The sequence below is a fragment of the Equus caballus genome, chromosome 3 (genome assembly GCF_041296265.1).
Source record: "Equus caballus isolate H_3958 breed thoroughbred chromosome 3, TB-T2T, whole genome shotgun sequence".
NCBI classification, from domain to species: domain Eukaryota; kingdom Metazoa; phylum Chordata; class Mammalia; order Perissodactyla; family Equidae; genus Equus; species Equus caballus.
This window is the reverse complement of record NC_091686.1, coordinates 87700232-87722141: the sequence shown is the minus strand read 5'-3', so window position 1 is coordinate 87722141 and position 21910 is coordinate 87700232. Positions and strand designations below refer to the sequence as shown.

General features: G+C 38.1%; 1 protein-coding gene across 2 annotated transcripts in view; it reads right to left on the bottom strand.

Annotated features, from left to right (window-relative positions):
• GABRA4 (gamma-aminobutyric acid type A receptor subunit alpha4) overlaps positions 1–8299 on the bottom strand; it is a 64736-nt gene extending 56437 nt beyond the window's left edge. Inside the window, exons 1-2 of one of the 2 annotated variants that reach the window (XM_070262497.1) lie at positions 7656–8299; positions 7164–7282 (exon numbers count right to left, since the gene is read on the bottom strand). In XM_070262497.1, coding sequence (XP_070118598.1) covers positions 7164–7282; positions 7656–7741 — 205 coding nt within the window. In that variant the 5' untranslated portion in view covers positions 7742–8299. The remainder of the gene's footprint in view (positions 1–7163; positions 7283–7655) is intronic. The other variant, XM_001495996.5, reaches the window with a different exon arrangement.
• Between the last annotated feature and the right edge of the window lie 13611 nt (positions 8300–21910).

Here is a 21910-nt window from a genome sequence, read left to right as displayed (position 1 = left end):
ACCCTTTACTAGATTATTCCAAACATGTTATGATATTTCTTAAAAGTAATAAATAATCTTAAAAATAATAATTTAAAAAATAATCTTAAAAAAGGCAACTGCCTCTTTCTCTTCTCTTTCATATTTAAACTTCAGGAAAAAAATCTATACACACTGTCTCTAATTCTCCCCTTTCTATTCATGCCATCATCTACTATAATCTGGTTTTTATGCTCAGGAGCCACTGAAATTCCTTTTGTCGATACCATCAGTTTTTCCCTATCTACAGCATTGTTCCCACAAACTTTAAAAAATAATCTCATTCCTCCCATTTATAACAAAGCTCTCTTGACTCTACTTCTCCTTCCCTTGATCACCCATTTCTCTGCTCCCCTGTACAAACACCCAAAAGAAACTCCTCACTTCTCTCTTGAACCCACCCAATCAGACTTTCACACTCATCACACCACCAAAGCTGCTCTTGTCAAAATCACCGAAGATGTAGAGATTGCTAAATCTAGTGGTCAATTTTATATTCTTATCTTTCTTACTCTGTCCGAAGCATTAGAGGTAATTGATCAATCCCACTTCCTCTTTGAAACATTTTTTTTTTTTAGTTAACATTCAGTATGCACACTCTCTTTGAGGTTTTCCTCCTACCTCAAAGGCCACTCCTTCTCAGTCTTCCTGAGATAGAGATTCTGTCCCTTCTCTCCCCACCTCTTAACATTGGAGACTTCAGAACTCAGTATTTGTACCTCTTGTCTATCGCTTTAATTCCTCAGTGATCCTTATAGTCTTACGGCTTTAAATACCATAAATATTGACACATCCATCATTCCTGCATTCCAGGCTCATCTCCACTAAATATCTAACAGGTTTCTCAAACTTAACATAGCCACACACAAATTGTTTATCCACAGCCCTAACCTGCTTCTGTCACAGTCTTGGCAACTCCATTTTTCTAGACATTCAAGTCAAAAACTTTAAAGTGGGATTTGACACCTCCCTTTTTCTCACATCCCACATTCTAGCTGTCATCAGTGAACTAGAACTTTGGAATATAGCCAGAAGCCAACCATTTCTTACAACCTTACAAACTTCCCTGCCACCAACTTGGTCAAAATGTCCATCATCTCTTGCCCAGTTTATTGTGAAAATGTTGCTTCATTCGCCCTTGACCCTGACTGCCTGTTCTCAATACCTTTGAAAATTAGCCTGTTCAGGTCCTTCCCCTGTTGGAATCCCTCCAATCACTTCTAATATGACTCAGAGCAAAAACAAAGTCCTTACCAGCCTGCAAAGCTTTACACAGCCTCATCCTTGTCTTCCACGGACTCCTTCTTACTCCTCAGTCCTGCTAAATTTCACTGTAGCAACACTGACTTCCATGCTTAGCGTGTTTGTATGCAGAGTTCCTTCTAATCAGAAGATCCCACCCAAATGTGGCTTATGCTTTTACCTTCTTAGGATCATTGTTCAAATGTCACCCTCTCATCATCTTTACTAACTATCCTAAATAAAACTGCAACCTCCTCCCCTGTTTTATATTACTCTATGGCAGTTATCCATATCTGATACACTCTATATTTCACTTATTTCTGTTCTTTATTTTCTGTCCCCTTCACTAGAGTGTCAGCTCAGGAGGGTAGGGAATTGAGTCTCTTTTGCTCACTAATACATCCCTAGTGCCATCCTAGAACAGTGCATACATTATATGATTAATGAATATTTGGTGAAAAGTTAATAAAACAAAATATCTCCATGTGACCAGTCCTTATCTTACTTAACATCTTAGAAGAATCTGGGAGATGTCTCATTCCTCCTTCCAAAGACATTCCATTCTCTTGACTTGTATAACTTCACACTCTCCAAGTGTCTGCCTATCTCCCAGTCTACTCTTTTACATTCTCCTTTGACAATTCTGCATTTGCTGCTGTTCCTCAACTGTGAACATTCCTTGAGGCTTAGTTCTTGGCTCTTTTTTCTGCTCTTTCTATACTCTTCTGTGGACATCCATTCTCAAAGCATTATGTGCTGGTGACTCTTTTGTGTCTCTCTGGATCAAACTCTTCTCTGATATCCAGAGCAGTACAATCACTAGGATGCCAAACATGTATCCTAAGTGTAACATGAACTCTTGACTCTACCCTTATTGCTCCTCTTCCAGTCCTCCTCAACTTAAATAATACTATCCTCTGCCCAGCTTCTCAAAATAAAAATCCAGGAGTCACCTTCGATTTCTTCTTTTCCTTTACCACCCATATGAAATCCATCACCAATTCTTTGTTGAACTATACCTCCAAAATATATCTCACTTTCATCCACTTACATCCATCTTTACCACATCTACCATCGTATTCCAAGCCATCATTAACTTAATGGAGGAAACCAAAAAGAAAGCCTTCTTCATTGGTCTCGTTGCTTTCAACATGGCCCCACTTCCTTATCTAAGCCTTTCTTTCTGTAGAAACCAGAGGGATCACATTACAATCTAAGTCATACCATGTCATTGTCTCTACCTAAAACACTCCAATGGCTTCCAGGTTCACTAGAAGAATAAACTCCTTTACCAAAGGCCTCGCGTGATCTGGCCTCTGCTCAGCAACCCTCCCCCAACCCCTCACCCCCGCCAGCTAGTCCTGTGAGATTCTACCTCTTGCTCTCTGACTACAGGCACACTGGGCTCCCTTCACTGGCTAAATCACACTAACGTCTTATCTACCTTAGGATCTTTGCAATTTTTCCCCCTGCCTGAGAACAACTTTTGCTTACCCTTTCCATGTCTGTCACCTTTAGGTCTCAGCTTAAAAAGACTTCCTTGACCACTGTATGTGAAATAGATCCCTCACTCAATTTATTCTCTACCGTAGTCTGCTATTGGATTGTCCCATAGCATTATCTCTAATTATATTGTTATTTGTTTCTTTGTTATTTTTATCTCTCTACATTGCTTAGCTGTAAAGTTCACGAGGGCCTGTGTGTGATTCAGAATTATATCTCCATAACCTAACATTGTTCCTGACACATAATAGTCTCTCCATATCTATTGGTTCAGCAAATGAGTGAATGGATGAGTTTGACAATTCAGAAGAAAATGAAGCTTTATTTTTCTGTTGTCCTGTGGATTTTAGATGTTCTTTTCATCTATATATTTTAAAAATATATATTCTCTGTCAACATTCAATTAATAAAGCTAGCACATAACACATTAATTTAATTTTTAGGTTGAGACATAGGCCACTTGAAAACATAGCAAGGATATTTTCATTTGTGTGGGAAAATTATTCCAAATTTACTTAAGTGTATACACTTCCCCATGTTTGCTTTTTCATCTTAAAATGTTATTAAAGCTTTAGAATAAAAGTTCTCATTTCACTCCTTTGGGGGAAATATAGTTTTGCTTATTTTAATGACCTGCTTACTAAGTAACCAGAAGGTATGTTAATGAGAATTTGACTCTTGGAAAACAGAAAAGTGCGAGAAAGCCTTAGAAGTGGATGTAGCTGTAGGCCAGCTGCCTGACTAAGAGTTTAAAGGATGAGGTGTGAATTGCGCCCTTGTCTATTGCTAGTTGTAGGGTTCTTGAGCAACTTATTGGAACTTTTCTCAGCCTCCTCTCTGACCCAGAGATGCCTGCCCTGCTTATCTCTTTGTGTTTTTGTGATAACCCTATTAGATAATATACGTGAAAATGTTTTCAAAGCTATAGAAGACTCTGCTAATGTGAAGTCCTACTATGTCCGTAAGCAACCTTGCAAAATAGACTCTAATGCTCCACTCTCATTTCAGAGAGGTTGTGGAAGATGATCTAAGGCAATCATTTATATTTGATGTATTTATTATTCCAGATCATGTACCTCAAAAGACTGGGATGCACAAAGGTTTATGCAATCCTTCAATAAAGAGAAGCGGGTAAGAGCTGGCTTCCTAAACTATCTCCTGGTGGCTAGTACCTTAGCTATGCATTTTTAAGGAGGTGGATAACAGTGTCAAAAGTGGATAGGAGCTCAGGGGAATGATTTCCTAGCTCCGTTGTGGAAGAATTGACTTGCACGCCACTTCTAAACAGGTGCAAGCCACTTCAGGATGACAACACACTGAGTGTCAGAGGCTGAAAGAACTATACCCCTTCCTTCTCTTCTCCCCTTTTCCCCTTTTCCTCTCCAATGGGAGAATGTGGGAGACAAGGGAGAGGAGATCTTGGAGGAATGAAAAGAGAACCATTTCAGTTCCTTTTACTTCCCCATTGCAAGCTGTTCTGCTGAGTTAAAAATACGTAATTTACTTTCCAAATCTATTTCAACCCCTGCCTAGCCTACTGAGCAATCACAAACCATCCAATTTCAATTCAAATCTTTGCTTTTAGCTTTATTTTAAATGGAATGCAGCTAACTTGTATAAACAGATATAAAGTAAATGCTCCACAAAGAGCAGAAGCAGGATGAAAGGAACCAGGAAGTAAATCTGTATTTATAGCACACTGGTCAACATCGGAATGGTTTTCATTTTCTTTTTAAAATGTCAAACTTTCCACAAAGTATAAAATGTCAAAGAAGGGATCAAACTAGTGGCATCCCAGAGTCTGTGCTAACAATGAGTTTTCCCATTATTTTCAGGGATCTTCATTGATACCATCCTGTAAACAGATTACACATTTTCTGCAGGTGAGAATTACTATTCCTCTGTCACATTTGGAATACTGTGCATTTACAGAGAATGACCCACTTCTAAAAAATGAATCACGTTTACAACAAATATTTATAAGCATAGGCAAAAAAACTGTGCCATATAGTAAATTTTTAATGATGAATCAACTGCTAACACTTGAAGTAAGGTGAATTCGAGCCCTTCCCATACAGCTAGAAGAGTATCGCCAGGTGGGTAATGCAGATCATTAGGCAGTGGCAAGAAGATGACTAATAACGCCCTGGAGACATTTCAGCAGTACTGCAGCTAACCAAAACCCAGTAATGGCTTACATACATTGATTTCATTCATTTCATTGTCTATATAACATTATGGGAGAGGGTAGTTGGTAAAAAGGATGCATCTACAATGGATACTTTCTTGCTTTTGAATTATGACTGGCATTATAACCAACTGGGCAGATATTATTTTAACTTTCGACATTTAATAATAAAACCGTATGGTTTCCATTATAACTTTTCACTTTAATTTATGTTCAGGTACATCAATTCCCTAATGAATATTTAAACTACATGTGATTTGATTTGATACCTTTTATTTTTTTTTCTTTACTTGAAATGTCAAGTTTAAAACATTTATGGGCAGACGAGTCCTCTTTTATTGACATAATATAGTCTTAAATGATAGCACATCCTCTGAAACATTCTCCATAAAATTATGTTTGATCTAAAGTGCTAATTTCCCAGTCACTTATGAAAGACTGTGCATTGACAAATGAGTCACTCCTGTAAGGAGCCTCATTTCAGATTTGCATGGAGGTAAACGCAGTGCTCAGCATCCTGCCCCCTGGAGAGGCACCGTGAAAAGAACCAGGAGAAACTTTCAACTTTCTCATCCATTTTTATCGCTGTCAACACGCAAGAGCTGAATGAAGACCTTCAATGGCTCCCTGGAACCTTCTCCATACAATCCAGAAAAAAGTTTGGGATCAGATCTGATGCCAGCCTACCATTAATATGCAACGTGTCCTTGTATAAATCACTTTCCCTTTCTAATCTTTAGTGTCCTCATTTGTTAAACGAGAAAAATAAGTCTAGATAGATGCCAAAGAATCATCCAACTCTACTCTATGCAATTCTATTTTATTTCCAAGAATTCTTTCTAACCTGGACCACACTCTTTCTAAATCATGTCTAATTCTGTCCTCTTTGACAGGAATGTTCTGCTCTCTTTTACTTTCTCCATTGTCCCATCATCTTATCTCCTCTACACCCTTAATAGGAAGCTTAAATTCCTCCCTGCTTCTAATATTATGTTATATCTGTCACATAGTATCTGATGTCCCACTCTTCATGGGTTTGTCTTTTAAATACACAGCTTGATCCGGGTTCACATCCTGCCTGTGTCACTTACGAACTGTGGGCTCGGACCAGTTACTTAACTTCCCAAGCCTCCATTTCTTCATCTGTAAAATGAGGATAGTAACAGCTTTCTCACAGGGTTGTTGTGAGGGTTAAACAGTAATGCCTATAAAATGCCTGGGCTATATGAAAATTTAAATAAATAAATACAATTTTAGTGGTGGTGGTTATTATTACTACTAGAGGATAGAGCCTATGTCTTGTTCAACGCATTTTCCAAAAGGTAACTATCTCAGTGTAGTGGTGAGAACAGGGACTTGGCGGGTCCGAAGACCTGGGCTGACACTTCTAGTGAAGTCAGCAGTCTCTCTGAACTGGACTGCGAGGGTGTTTGAGGTTACAAACTGTATCTTGAGATTTCTGTGAGCCTGGTGCCCAGCGTAGTGCTTGCCATACACTCTCATTATATAAGCAAAGGAATATGAATATGGAAAAGAGCATCAGTACTATTACTGGATGGGCCTCTATTAGAACCTTTATAAATATCTACTGAAGGAAGAAATAAAGCTGAAACACTTGTGACTCCAAAGTCTTACGAGGGAAGTAAATGCCACCTCCCCAAAATAAAGTAAAAATTCATCCCCCTGTCGAAGAGACAGGAAAGGACTGGGTTCTCTAGCAGAGCAGGCAGCCTCTGCCCCAGATTCATGCCCTAGGTAGAACACCGCTGGCTGAGGTTTTGGCAGAGGGACAGACACCACGTGGGTGGAAAGGGGACTTCGGATCAGTGCCTCAAGTACAACCTGCCCTGAGCAAAGTGGCCAGGTTGGGGAAGTCCATTCTCAGGGCGCAGCGCAGCAGGGCAGCTGAGCGTCGAGTTCTTATTTTTGACTCTTCCCCTCCAACTCCCTCACCCAGCAGTCAGGTCCCTGGAGGTAATTAGTGTGGGGGAGAGGCAAAGCTTCTGAGGGGGCAGGGAGATGGGGAAGGACTGGTGGGGGCGGTCTGCTTGTCAGAGGTCTCATCAAGGGAGGCGAGAGAGACAGAGAGAGAGTGCGAGATTTTTCATTTTGGCACAGGAGGCATACCTAGCTACATTCCCACAGACAGACAGACAGGTAGACCGAGAGAGGGACAGACAGGACACACTTGCGCGTTTGAAATCGTTCATACCCCCAAATCCAGGACGCAGCCTGTTGTCATAACCATCGAGCAAACCGTCCAGGATGCGGGTAAAATTTTCCTGGCATAATTTCTCCTCCTTTTGGTTCTGTCCTGGGGTTTCGTTTAAACTGCAAACGCAAAGAACCAGGGCGGAGGCGATTATTTTAAGAATGGATCAGAGAACAGGTGAAAACAGGTTTATCTTCTAGGGAAAGTCTCTTGCCCCAAGCTAAAGAAGGAATGGCTAAGGGATGAGGGAGAGAGAAATGGTCAGGAAAGGCGCACGCCGCGCACACGCACCCCAATACCCACACTATTCTTGCACCTGGTGCCCCTTCCGCTCCCCGAGTCTACGCGGTCACAGAAAAGCCCAGCTCTGGCCCCTGACCTTACAGCAGACAGGAGGGTCTGGTTTGCCCTGGGAGGGGGCTGGGAGCTCGCCGCTTCTCCACCTTCCCCTTCCCCCGCGCACCCCGTCTCCCAGTGCCCCAGGGAACTCACCAAGCCGCCAGGCACAGGAAGTGTAGGAGGGCGAAACTGACCCCGGAGGTTGTCGCGATCGCAGGTACCTTCTTGGCAGAAACCATTTTTGCAACATGCCATACTTTAAGCCTGTTCACGTTTCCAGGCTCTCAAAATGCCCTGAGCAGGGTGCGAGGCGAGGGCAGAGGCTCTCCGCGGCGTGCGCACACTCGCGCTCACACTCGCCCGCGCTCACTCTCGCCCGCGCTCAGCCAGCCCGAGCCGCGGTGGGCGCGTGTGTGCACGCGGGCCAGGGGGAGGCGGAACTTGCCTTTCCTCGCCCCCTCCTTTTCTCGCTGAGCTCTCGATGTGTATGGAGAGCTATGTATACCGCTCTACACCCTTTCGTGCCCGCATCCTGAAGCTTTCAGGGTTAACCCTGCTGCGCTTGCACCGCCAGGCCCAGCAAGTTCTTTCCGACCTTTAACTCCGCGGAGCAGGACCGAGGTCTCCCGCCCCTCCTCGCTTCCGCGACCCCCACCCCAAGTGCGTCCCCGCCCACAGCACTGCTTAGCTTCCACTTTTCCCTCTCGATCCCCCTCCCTCCTGCTGGGATTAAGATCTAACCAATGAAGCTCCTCTCTTGTTAGCTTGTTCCAAGACCTGTGTGTACCCATTTTCAATGCAGGAGGTGGAGAAAGGGCAGGATGACGGCGATTGCTGGAACGCGGGGTGGGAGACCGCGGGGAGGACAGGGGATCAAGTCAGGACAGACACAACCTTTGAGATTCTCCCCTTCAGGTGCTGGGGGCTACAGAAGAAGTAAGATTCTTCCTGAGAAAGGGGGTTGCAACTCAAACTCTCGCAAACTGTTAGGAAGTGGATTTGAGCCTCTCTCTGCAGTCAACGCATTTGCCAAGCTGTTGCTGTAAAGATATCAAATTCCTTTACTATACCCGCCCCCACCTGGCATACACATGCCCTCAGCTTTGCTGCTCCATCCTCTTCTGGAGAGGAGGGGAGAGGTGGCGACAAGCGACTTTCACTTCCTGCGACATTCCACACTGATCTTTCATAATAGAGCTGACTGACTCCTAAAGGTTGACTACTTTAGGGGAAGAGAAAGGATAGCTGGAGGGAGGAGGAGAGAGACAGGAAAATGTGTGTTTGTGTGTGAGAGAGAGAGAGAGAAATTAAAAATTGAAATGGAGGGGAACACTTCACTTATGACTTGAAAGGGAACACTAAACACTATATCTGTAGTGTTTTATGGAAGAGGGGTAAGAACTTCAAGAGACTTTTTAAAAGCATTAATTATTGTTTCCAAGGGGGAAAGATGTCTTTCACATTAATAGTAGTGCCTGTGGAAATTTTCATATAATACATCAATGACCTAAGTAAATTCCATAATGTTAGGCCCGTGGAAACAGGGACCACCGATAATTATGTTTTGTTTAAAACTATGATGGTTTGTTCAAATTTTGATGGCTAGTAGACTGACTTGATAGGGAAATGATCAAACCAAGGGACTTTCCGTTTTTTGTTTGGTTACTTTTGTTTGTTTGTCTCAATCTCCTGATTAAAGTTTTCCTTGCAAAGGGGAAACCATTTCTGGTTGCTGAAAGTTCATAATAGCCAGAGGTATGTATTCCCACGATATTCTGTATTGCTTCCTTCATGGCATCCTTTTTTTTTTAAGTTTTTATTTTTCCTTTTTTTTGGAGGAAGATTAGCCCTGAGCTAACATCTGCCACCAATCCTCCTCTTTTTGCTGAGGAAGACTGGCCCTGAGCTAACATCTGTGCCAATCTTCCTCTACTTTCTATGTGGGACACCTGCCATAGCAAGGCTTGACAAGTGGTCATAGGTCCGCATCCGGATTGGGCGGCAAACCCTCGGCCACAGAGGCCAAACGTGTGAGCTTAACGGTTGCACTACCAGACTGGCCCCCCTTCGTGGCATTTATGATACTTCGACCTAATTCCATCTGTATCATTTTTGTCTTAAATATGATAGTCTCCTTGAGGGCCTGGGCTGGGTAATTTTTGTTTATCTGTATTTTTTTTTCTCTCTTATTACAGTACATGGCACATAGTACCAGGACAGTAAATATTTATAGAATGAACAATTAAATGAATTAATTAATTGCTTGCTCCGAGAGCATCTTAATTAATTTGGATGATATTCAAGCTCATTCCCTTGTAAAAAGAAGAAAAGAAAAGAAAAGAAAATTAGAAATACTAGTGTATCCCCCAAATATGCCATGAAAGCATTTGTCTCCACATAAGCTGATAGTACATTATTATTATATTATTGCATAGTATGTTATTTCTCCAATCTTAATGCTTTCTATACTGTCTAAAACCCCAAACTGGTATTCCTTAACTATTTTTCTTTTTAATTTCCGTTAAAATACATACATATCAAAAAATAAACAATAGAAAAATGGCCTTGGGGAAAGAAGTTCCATATCATTAAGGATAAGTCATCTTTAAAACTCCAGTTTTAAATATGTGAAACTGACACCTTCAAAGAGATAAAAAGAGCATTCCTTCTTTCAGTGTAGCTAATTCCAATTATAGTTTTGTTACCTGTTTATAATAATATTTAAGATCAACTGAAGGTAATAATAGAGACATTTATATCTCATTTCATTTCATTTCACAGCCTTTCATTTTACTACCTTTTGTATTACTTAAAGAAGTTATATGTTGGGCTTTATTGTCTGAAATCTTCAAAACACATTTCTTGCCACTACAAGTTTTAAAATAACTCCAATATTCAAAAAACTACAATTTAGGTTACAAACATCATTAAACATGCTATTATTTTCCGCATAAACTCCTATCCCAGATTGTGGGTGAGTTCTTCCGCTTGACTGCATATAGCTGTGCAGGAATATGAACGTGTTAAAATTATGCCTATACTTCCTCCTTTAAAGTTAACATAAGTCTTTGATTGCTGTGTTTAATAGAATTTGAATTGGGTTCAGGTGCACCACCCCCAAACGTTATTACGTTAAATCAGTCACGTATTATCAATTTATCATGAAAGTTTACATCTAATATGGTGGAATGCAAATAATACAGATCGCCCCACTGCTAAAGTCTTAGGATGGACACTCCAGAGTCTACCATGCCACTAAAATGTCCAGAAAATTAATACAAAATTTTATATTCACTTGAGTATGTGCATTTGTTTGTGGGGTTTTTCAAAACTTTCATCAGATTCTCAAAGGCTATGGACAACTATAGTATGGACTAATCTTTAATATAAAACAACATATGTAATAGAACAGCCAACCAAAAGGTGAACAAATATTTGTAATTAGTGTATGACAAACATCTCTATCCCATTTGATGACCTTATCCGTTGACAGTTCCTATAGACTATGACGTAGCTCTTGTGTCTCCTTTGAAAGTACACCATCCCATTTATTGTCAATTTATCAAACGTCCAACTAGCATGGTACACAAAAATTTGGTGTGGTAATAAAATGAATAATTTGAAAGAGTGCAACGTGTTTCTCTTTCTTCCCATTAATTACTTCTGGTAAATATTGAATCACTTTTAACCATTTGAGGAGGGTAATGATGTGAATTCCTGCTTTAAATTTGGAAAGCTGGTAGCTATACACCCAGTTGAAACACTTCAGTTCCAAGAATATAGAGGCTGGTGACTAGTTTTATGTTAGTGCATTTCTCTGTCCCATATTTTTAGGCTAGGTGAGAAGAATTGATTTGATGCTCTCTAGTCATGCCTTTCCTTATTTGTATTAAATCAATGCTTCTACCAAAATGTTACCTGTATGTTAGCCTGTTATAATTGTCTAGTTATAGATTTTTTCATCTCCATTATTAAGACATCTCAAAACTGTGTCTATTGTATCAATAGTAACTACATTAAAAATGACATAATCTGGGACACCTTAACAGATTCTATTTGAATGAATATTTCATAATATTCATGTGGATACTGCTTCCAAATTAAGTATTTATTTTTCTTTGCCATATAGTTAATACAGATTTAGTTATTTCAATGTGATTACTTGAAAGAGGATAAAATGTGGGCAATATCTGTATCTTATCTGAATAATTCCATACATGAAATTTAGAAAGCCAGCTATTATACTAAGTATCTTTAAATTATTAGTTAAATATTTTTTTATAATTGTCCATGATCAAGTTGAACATTGAAGAAAGTATATCCATTCTTAATAGTCTCCAAGATCCCACATTAATTTAAATTACAATAGGAAATACTAGCTCTCCAATATCAGTTTTTGTTTCATTTGAAAGTCCACTGTTTTATAATAAGTAGAAAGAATACATTTTAAGGGCCTGGAATCTAAGTAACAAATTTAATAAATACTTAGTAGGCTCATTTGCAAGTGGCTAATAATGTGTGAAGCGTTATTTTATTTGCTAGACCTTGAATTCTGAAATGAGTTCTCAGAGTAATTTTAGAAGTGTTACTTTACAGCCAATTCCGACAAGCCATGATTGTTTTGTGTGTGTGTGTGTGTGAATATTCTGTAAACTTTATGCAGAGTACTAAGTATGTTAAGGAAATTCCCTTGATTGTATTGGTCTGTATGTGTGTATATTTTCAAAGTTTCTGAAAAAAAATATTATTATCAAGTGATAGATTTTTTTCAGCACTGAATTAATTGTAATGATTAGCAAGGTCAATTTATATATTACCAGTAGTTCCCAAAATTCAACGTATTGTTAAATTTGTTGCTAACTGCCTATTTTATGATAAATACATTCTTTTTTCTTCTTTCTTTCTTTTTTTCTTTCTTTATCTTTTTTTGGCTTAAACAACAGAAATTAATTGTCTCACAGTTCTGGAGGCTAGAATTCGAGATCCAGGCGTCAGCAGGGCTGTTTCCTCTGAGGCCTCTCTCCCCAGCTGGCTGATCGTGGTCTTCTTACCTTGTCCTTATATGGTCTTTTCTCTGTATGTGTGCGTGTCTGTGTCCAAATTTCCTCTTCTTATAAGGATACCAGTCGTATTGGATCAGGGCCCCCCCTAAAGACCTCATTTTAACTCGATTATATTTGTAAAATCCCTATTTCCAAATAGTGTCCATTCTGAGACCCTGGGGTTAGGACTTCAACATATGAATTTCGGGGAAAACATGATTCAGCCCATAACAGTGATGATCTTCCTTCAGAGATATAGAACATAAAATGAAAGTAGTATACACATAATGAGTTGGTAAATTCATTACACTAGAAAGGCATATTTTATATTCTTATATCAATAATAATCATGATCATTATAATCTTTATTATAATAATAAAACAAATTATCTTTTATTAATGGCTAATATCATTTAGATACTCAGGAGAAACCATTTATGGCTAGATATTATTTCCCTCATTTTATAGATAAGGAAACTAAAGCTTAAAAATGTTAAGTAATTTTGCTCATGGTTACATGACTAGAAAATGTAAAGGTCAAGATTTTAGTCTCTTTTTCTGGAGAAGTACTTTGATAAAATGTCTTTTTGCTTTTTTTGTTTTTTGTTGTTTTTTAATTTGATGTATTACATATATACTGTGAAATGATTACCACAATCAGGTTAATTAACACATCCATCTCCTCACATAGTTACCTTTGTGTGTGCCTGGTAAGAACATTTAAGATCTACTCTCTTAGGAAATTTCAAGTATACGAAAGAGTATTGTTGACTACAGTCACCATGCTGTACTTTAGATCCCTAGCACTTATTCATCTTATAACTGAAAGTTTGTAGCCTTTGATCAACATTTCCCCATTTCCCCCCCGCTACCCCGCCTCCTGCCGCCCAGTCCTGGTAACCACCAATCTACTCTGTTTCTATGAGTTTGACTTTTTTAGCTTCCACCTATAAGCGAGATCATAAAGGATTTGTCTATGTCTGTGCTATGTCTTGTTTCAAGATTGATAAGGGGCTTATACAATCAATTTGGAAAGCAGTCTGGCAATATGTTAAAGTTGAGCATAATTCTACCTTGTGATCAAGCCACCCCATGCCTGCTTTATAGGCTGTGGGAACTCAAACATATTCATAAGGAGATGTCTAAAAAATAGTATATTGTTTATAATAGTGGGAAATTAGAAGCAAAATAAATGTCTTTCAACAGGGAAATGGATATACTATATTGTAGTGTAAATGGAGTACTATAAAGCAATTAAAATTAAGGAAATCAGATAACATATCAGTATGGATATATTTCAAGAACACAATGGAAACAAAATAAGCAAGTGACAGAATACAATTCTTTCAGTAAAATATCATTCATACAAAATCTAAAACATGAAAAATAATGTACATTGTTTATGAGTATATATGTATATATGTTTATGAGTTCATATGTGATATGAAACCTGCATGAAAAAATAAATACCAAATTAAAGATAATGGGTATCTATGGAGAGGAAGAGAGAAGAATGGAATAAGGGAGGGGAACATTGGCTACTTCAACTATTTATGTAATGCTTTATTTCATTAACAAATTGAAGCTAATGTGACAAAATGTTTAATATTGACAAATCTGGTGGTAGGGACTTGGGTGTTCGTTACATTACTTTTTGCATTGTTATGATCATCTATTGCTCTATAACAAACCATTACAAAACTTTCCAGCTTAAAACAATAATTTATGATGGCCTCTCAGCGGTCATGCTTTGAGTCCACTGGTTCTCCCGGGAAGCCTGACCCTGCTGCAGTTAGACAGTGGCTGGGGCTGTAGTTGTCTGAAGGTTTGACTGAGCTGCCGTTGAAGATACCTTATCGCTTCACATGCCTGGCATCTCAGCTGGGATATCTGGAACACTTGGAGGGTTGGCTGCTTCTCTCTCTCTGTCTCTGGCCTCCTTACTTAGCTTGGATTTCCTCACAACACAATGGTCTCAGAATAGTCAGACTTTTACATGGCAGCTGACTTCCCCAAAACAAAGGTTTCAACAGTTTGTCTAAAGCTGCAAGACTTCTTAAGAACAAGCTTTGAAAGTCATAGAGAGTCACCACTACTCCATGCTATTGGTCAAATCAAGTTATAGCACCAAACTAGATTCTTGTAGAGGGGGTGCACAAAGATATGATTACTGGGAGATGTGGTTCAGTGGGTTGTCATCTTTGAAAATCAGCTATCATATATACTTTTCCATACACTTAAAATACTTCATAGACAAAATTGAATAACATTTCATAAAAATGGTGTGATGACTAATTTTGTGTGTCAACTTGGCTTGGACACACTACCCAGATATTTAGTCAAGCATTATTCTAGGTGTTTCTGTGAAGATATTTTAGATGAGTTTAAGATTTAGATAAAAAGGATGAGTAAAGTAGATTACCAACCATAATGTGGGTGGGCCTCATCCAATCAGTCAAAGGTTTTTGTTAAAAAAAGACTGATATCCCCAGAGGAAGAGGAAATTCTGCCAGCAGACCTCCTCAGACTTAAACTGCAACCCTTCCTTAGGTTGCCAGTCTGTCGACCTACCCTACAGATCTTGGGCTTGCCAGCCTCCACTATTGTGTGAGACAGTTCCTTAAAATAAATAAATAAATTGCTCTCTCCCTTTTTCTCTTCATTTCTGTCTCTCTGTGTCTGTCTCTCTCTCCATCTCTCTCTCTTTCCCCTGTTGGTTCTGTTTCTCTGGAAAATCCTAATCTAATACAAGTGGTATGGGGATACAAGACTGCATGCTTACTGAATCTTTGGGGTATGAGTAAAATCTAATGGCTATGTCCATTCAAGAAGTTAAAAATTTTCTTGCCAATCAAATGCGAGTGAACTGTTCCAGAAAAAGTGGTATGAAATTATTATAGAATCCTGAATCTTATCTTACAACAATTTATTGTCATTCTTGCTCTTAGGATGGGCAGTTTTTGTGATACAGGTAAAGACTCGTGATATGTGAGCATTGATAAATGTTAAACATATGTGAGCCATAATTTCAGTTCTAAATGAATCGCTATATTTGCATATTTTCCTTTTGATTTTTTAGTCAGCCAAATAATAAATGCTCATTATAGAAATTTTGGAGAATACAGAACACTAGCAAAACCAGAAACAAATTACATGCAAATTATATTATGAATTATTATATATTATGTTTCATAATTATGAAACAAATTATCTATATGTATCAAAATAAAACACATTAAGTTTTTTTTAATAAAGTACCTAAGCCTTTGAAGAAATATCACCATTTGCTTTATAAGCTTTGGGAAGAAAATAGTGGGTGAACATATTTGGCAATTAAATAAGCCCAAGAAACACAGATGAGGAATGTATTGTGTATTTTATGCAATTTTATTGTATATATTTGCATTGGATATTTTTATCATATCAATTTTTTTTACTAATGATATGAAGAGATTCCTACTTCAAATATATTTGTAAACAGAAGAAAAAAAATTAAATTAGCCTAAAGGATGTATTTATTTTTACTAACTGTTGTAGACACAAATATTTTGGTCTTTCGAATTGTTTAAAATAACCAAAGCCTTTAAAGTAAAGCATAATGGCAAGTATTTATCTGTCTTTTGCAGTACTTTTAAATCCTTAATACTGAACCTAACATATAAATCAGGCTCACACAAAGTAAATAGTCAAAGTCTCACAAATGTACACTGGCCTACCATCAAACCAACACAGTATTTGGAACTAAATTTTCCATAGAAACCTGTGTAGAATCAACATGACACAGTGGTTACTGTATTTGGTCCCCAGAAGAGTAAGAATCGAGACTGCTCTTCATTACCATCTGGTGGCTACTGCATGGAGTGGCATTAACCATAATTTTAAAAGAGAGTTAAAGGAACTCAATGTCATACTTATGAACAGAGTGAAGAACCTCAGTATTATTGATGAATATTAAAAATTAAAGACCAAAGAAGGATTTGGGACTTTTCTTACCATAAAAAGCTCTACCATAAAAAGATATTTTTTGGAAATAATTTACAATGAGCAAAAGTTGAATGCCTGATAAATATGATTTATGAATAGCATAAGACTTCCAAATCACACATATCTGCTTTACAACAGAAAAAGACAATGCCACTCTTCTTCTTTTAGTGATAAATTATTGTAACTTTTTTCTAGATTTACTGAATCTTTCAGTCACTAATGTATCTTCACATACTATTTGCCAAAGAAATCCTTTTTTCCATTTTATCTACCTGGTAAACTCACATATCTTTAAATATTTAGCTTAAATGGGGCCTCAGCTGGGAAGTCTATCTGTGTCCACCAGGCTAGGGGTTCTGCTATCCAGCTCTGCAGAGTGTTGCTACATGTCTGCAGATCATTTGCATGACGGTTTCTCTTCATGACTATCTGAGTTACGTATGCTTGTAAGATCCAAGCTCTAAGCACTAATATATACTTACATAAGGAGTAAATCCAAGAATTCATTGTTTTTTAGGAAATTTAAACCAAAAGAAACCTCTCATGTTTCAAGTTTTACAGACAGTGAAATACAGACAGAGTTAGATTTGGGGGAAAGTAAATATCCATATTGACCTTTCAAATTTTCCACTTCCATCAAAGACTCGCAAAGCCGAGATAGAACCAGAGAAATCACCTAGTTCTGCCACATCATTTTGAGTAAGAGTCTGAGGCTCAGAGAGAATACGTGACTTTCCCAAGTTTCTATGACTACCGACTACTGCACTGGAGGCAGGATTTGAACCCCGGTCTTCTGTCTCCGTCAGTGAGATTCTATTCTGCTTGTTTAATCCCCAACTTGTCTTAGGAGAAAGCTTAGTTCTAGGAAATTGGAAATTGAGTCTAAAACTGAAATGCCCTTTTAGGGATCTGAATTCTATACTCGATCTGTGACCCAGTCTACGTATATTTACAGGCAAGTTAAGAAATCACTAATTGTGTTATAGGGCAATATGAGAATATATTAAAAATGTTTAAAGTGCTTGAATTTCATGCCAGCAGTTCTAGGAATTTACCCTAAGAAAATAACAAGGCATGCATGCCAAGATTATGAGCACAGTGAGCAGCAGGACCTCATTATTAATAATTTTGACAAAAAGGGTAGACTGATATAATTCCTGGCATATTTGACTATTAAGGGATATACTTGAGGGCTGAGCAGGAGGTTTTTGAGATACTCCACACACCTTGTTTTTTAACCACCTACTCCACCTATGAGTGAGGCCAAACCCACAGGACACCACCATAAAAACAGATGACACAGTCTCTTGGAATCTGTTTTTAATAAGATATGTTGGTTAAAATCCAGAACCAGTTTTCTTCTGTGAGTGTGTGTTTGATGCCATATCATCCAGTTTTTTCAGCTTTAGAAATTATACTTCTAGGGGAAAAAAAATGCTTTTGGCATTTGCAGGCTTAACATTTATAGTTTCCATAGTTTTGGCATTTCCCACAGATCTCTGGCATGTAGTGATTTGTAATTTCTACTAAGGCATAAATATAAATAGTGGGCACTGAGAAGCCAGAGAGCAGGCAGAGCCAGTCACTTATGGGGAAAGAGACTAAGCCAGGGGCAGACCTGACTGAGGCCGAATGCAAGCTGGCTTTGTGGTTCCCGGGGTTAATGTCCCATACACAGAAATTCTCCTGAGGTGAGTAAAAAACAAAAAAAACGTGGTTCTTGGTGAAGAAGTGACCACCCAGTAAGTTTTAAAATTTCAATAAATGCTGAAAATGTACCAAAACTTGTGGTTTGAGCACAGGATATGAAAAGGAACCATTTGATGCTAAAAGGAATAGGAATTCAAAAGAAAGTAGTGAAGCAGTGCAAACATCCCAGGATTCATAAAGTAGAGACTATCAGTGTCTGTCTTAACTTACAGTCAACTTTTTAAAAGCTTTCTGAAGAAACAAGCATTAAAAATACTCCCCTTTTTATCAGTCACTGAGAACATTACTTCTCCCTCTGTGAGCTCTCTAAAATTAGGAACTGATGGCTAAGCAATGACTACCAAAATCTCTTTATGTAAGTCTTAAAGTAGGCAAGCCACAGCGTATGGAACCTAGTTAAATAATGTCTTCATTTCATTTGCTCTCCATTCCAACTTATTTACAGGCAATTCCCAGTCGTTTAACCCTTTTGTATGAATATAAAGATTCGCTTCTTTTTCCCTCTTCTTTCCATTCTTCTGGCTCTCTTTTTTTTCTTTAATTTACTAGACACTTGGAAGTATTTGATTTTGGGAGACTTTTGATTTTATGTTTTTTCAAGTCATCTAATAAAGAAGCAATAATTTCTTTTGTTTTCCCTTTGCTTGATATAATCAAACAATTTTTCTGACTCATTTTGATGTTCTTTGAGAATGGAATCCCTTCAATTGAACTGTTTACAACAGAATCGTGATGGAAAATGGGTTTTTCTTTTCTCCTTCCATATCGAATTACAACAACAGACTTTGATTTTAAGTTGAGATTGGCTTTCAGAAATTTCATAGGCTGCCTAGTACTCACAGACAGACCCCTCATCAGTTACATTGAAAGAGTCCGGGTCTTGGGAAAGATATTTAACATATTGTAATTTATTTCATTATTTCAGAGTGCATATTCCTGTAAAGTTTGCAATAATAAAAAATGAAAAACCCTATAATAATCTTAAGGATAAAACTGTTCACTTTTATGGGTCTGGTACATCTAGTACATCTATAAGTTGTCTTACATCATGAATATAAAATCACTCCAAAATCAAATTGTTTCACTTGCTTTTGATTCCAATGACGTGAGTTATGATAAAGCATGTATGCTGTAGGCAAACTGTTTCTCAAAAAAAGAACTATAGAGGCCAAGCATTGGAAAGCATTATATGTGGGTTTGGCATAAGATTCTATAACTAACACGTTTTCAACATATTGACTTTGCTTGTAATACAAAATTCTGCCATGTGTGACCAAGCAGGAACATAGAATAAGTGGGACAAATAGAAAATGTAATAAGATGATAGGTCCAAATATTCCAATAGTTACATTAATTATAAAAGCAAACATGACAATTAAAAGACAAAGGCTGTTACTCAATAACAAAATAAAGTACAAGTCACATAAAAGAAATCAACTTTAAATGCAAGGATACAGATAATTTTAAGGTAATGTGCACCCCATGTTGTCACCATATTAATATCAGATAAAGTAAACTTTATGTGCAGGAAGCATTATTAGAGATAAAAGTGAATGTTTCATATTGAAAAAAATGTAAACTCACAAGAATAATATAATAATTCTGAATTCGTTTGCATCTTAATTCGTAGCTTTAAAAAAAACACTATTGGAAACATTGACAAAACTAAGATTTCCAATCGTAGTGGGAGATTTTAACCTATCTCTCTCAATCACTAATGGAACACAACAGACTAAACATGTAGTAGATGTAAAGATGATGCTAACAGGCTAGACCTCACTGACGTGGGGGATGCTGAACTAATGACTGCAGAGTATACATTCTTTTCAGATGACTTGGAACTCTACCCAAGTGACTGCATGCTGGGGTTTTAAAGCAAGAAAAAACAAATATCAAGAGATTGAAATCATACCAAGTGTGTTCTTTGACCATTGTGAAATTAAACTGGAAGTTAATAACAAATAGATAACCAGAAACTCCTAAAGAATGGAGAAAAGTTGAAGGAGACACAACAAGAAGCCAGAGAGAGGTGGAATCTAGGTCATGGGGAAACAAGCTGTACTAAGTAAGGTGTTTGTATCCTATTGGAGCACTGGGAAAGCATTAAAGGATATATATTTTGGGATTGATAAAAGTTTACATTTTAAAAAGGTCATTCTGGCTGCAGCTATGGTGATGGCGGGTGAGGGGAGTGAGACTGGAGGAAGAACGATTTGGAGTGAGGAAAAGTCTAGAAGCAGGATAGCCAGTTAGGCGGTGCTTACAATATTAAATGTGAGGGTGGTTGCCTGAACTAGAAGAGGGGCATGGAAGTAGGGGATGGAAGTAAGTGGAAAGATTAGAGAAATATTTAGGTGGCAAGATCAGCATTGTTGGCATTCGTTGACAAGAAGTAACTCCCGGATTTCTGTCTTCATTAAATGCAGGGTTGTGGTGCCATTCACTTAAATACACAACAGAGGAGGTGTGAGGGCAGGGAACTGGAGATAATGTCTACAAGACATTCAAGGGGGCCTGTAGTCACATGTTTTCAGAGCAGTGTTCCGGACCTGAAATGTACATTTGAGATTATAAGTGGTACATAAAGCCGTGTGAGCAGATGAGATTGTACAAAGAAATGAGTAGAAAGCTTATATTAGAATCTAAAGAATGACAACTTTTAAACTTCTGATACTGACTAGCATTTGGGAAAAAATAAAATATTTTTCCTTATACCTGAACTTTGAAAATGCCACTATTATAATATATGTACCCTACAGGATTATTCATATAATTTTAATCAATAACACCTAAAATTAATGCATTCAATGCTATTAATCAACACCATCCACTAAGTTTAACATGTCTGTGTTCAAAACAGTATCATTTTTAACTTTTTTTTTAAAGATTTTATTTTTTCCTTATTCTCCCCAAAGTCCCCCAGTACATAGTTGTATATTCTTCGTTGTGGGTCCTTCTAGTTGTGGTATGCGGGACGCTGCCTCAGTGTGGTCCGATGAGCAGTGCCATGTCCGCACCCAGGATTCAAACTGACGAAACACTGGGCCGCCTGCAGCGGAGCGCGGGAGCTTAACCACTCGGCCACGGGGCCAGCCCCTCATTTTTAACTTTTTTAAGGAGAAGAAAAAACAGAATTTGAGAGTTAACAGTCCGGTTATGCAAATAACGGTTAAGACAATTGACAATAGACCTATAAAATGGGTGGCCCGGAGGGTCCTGATGGTGTCGGAGGTCATATGCCAGTAAGCATACCAATCCATATAATTGTGGATTGTCTCCGGTAGTGCTCTGGAATTTGATTGTAGAAGTGGAAGTTAATTGGTTGAGGTGATTTAAATTGGAGGTTTTTAGGACTAGTTCATTGAATAAGGCAAAGGAACCAAGAACATCATGCATTGGCCAGAAAGTGGTTGATATAGTACACGATCTAGGCTCTAGGCTGGACCCAAAAGAAAATCAAACCAAGAAGGGGTCATGGTCCCCATTCGGTAAGCAACTGCAGATTTCATTTAAATTCAGTAGATTTTTAAGAAATGGGTGTGTCTACTTTGAAACCTTTCTTTTACAAGACATTGTCAAGCAGTTTTCAAAACAAATGGATTTTGTTGTGAAAGTGTTGCCCAAACCCTTGCAGATCAACTAAAAATTCTCTGCCTGCCACAGTTGGCATTT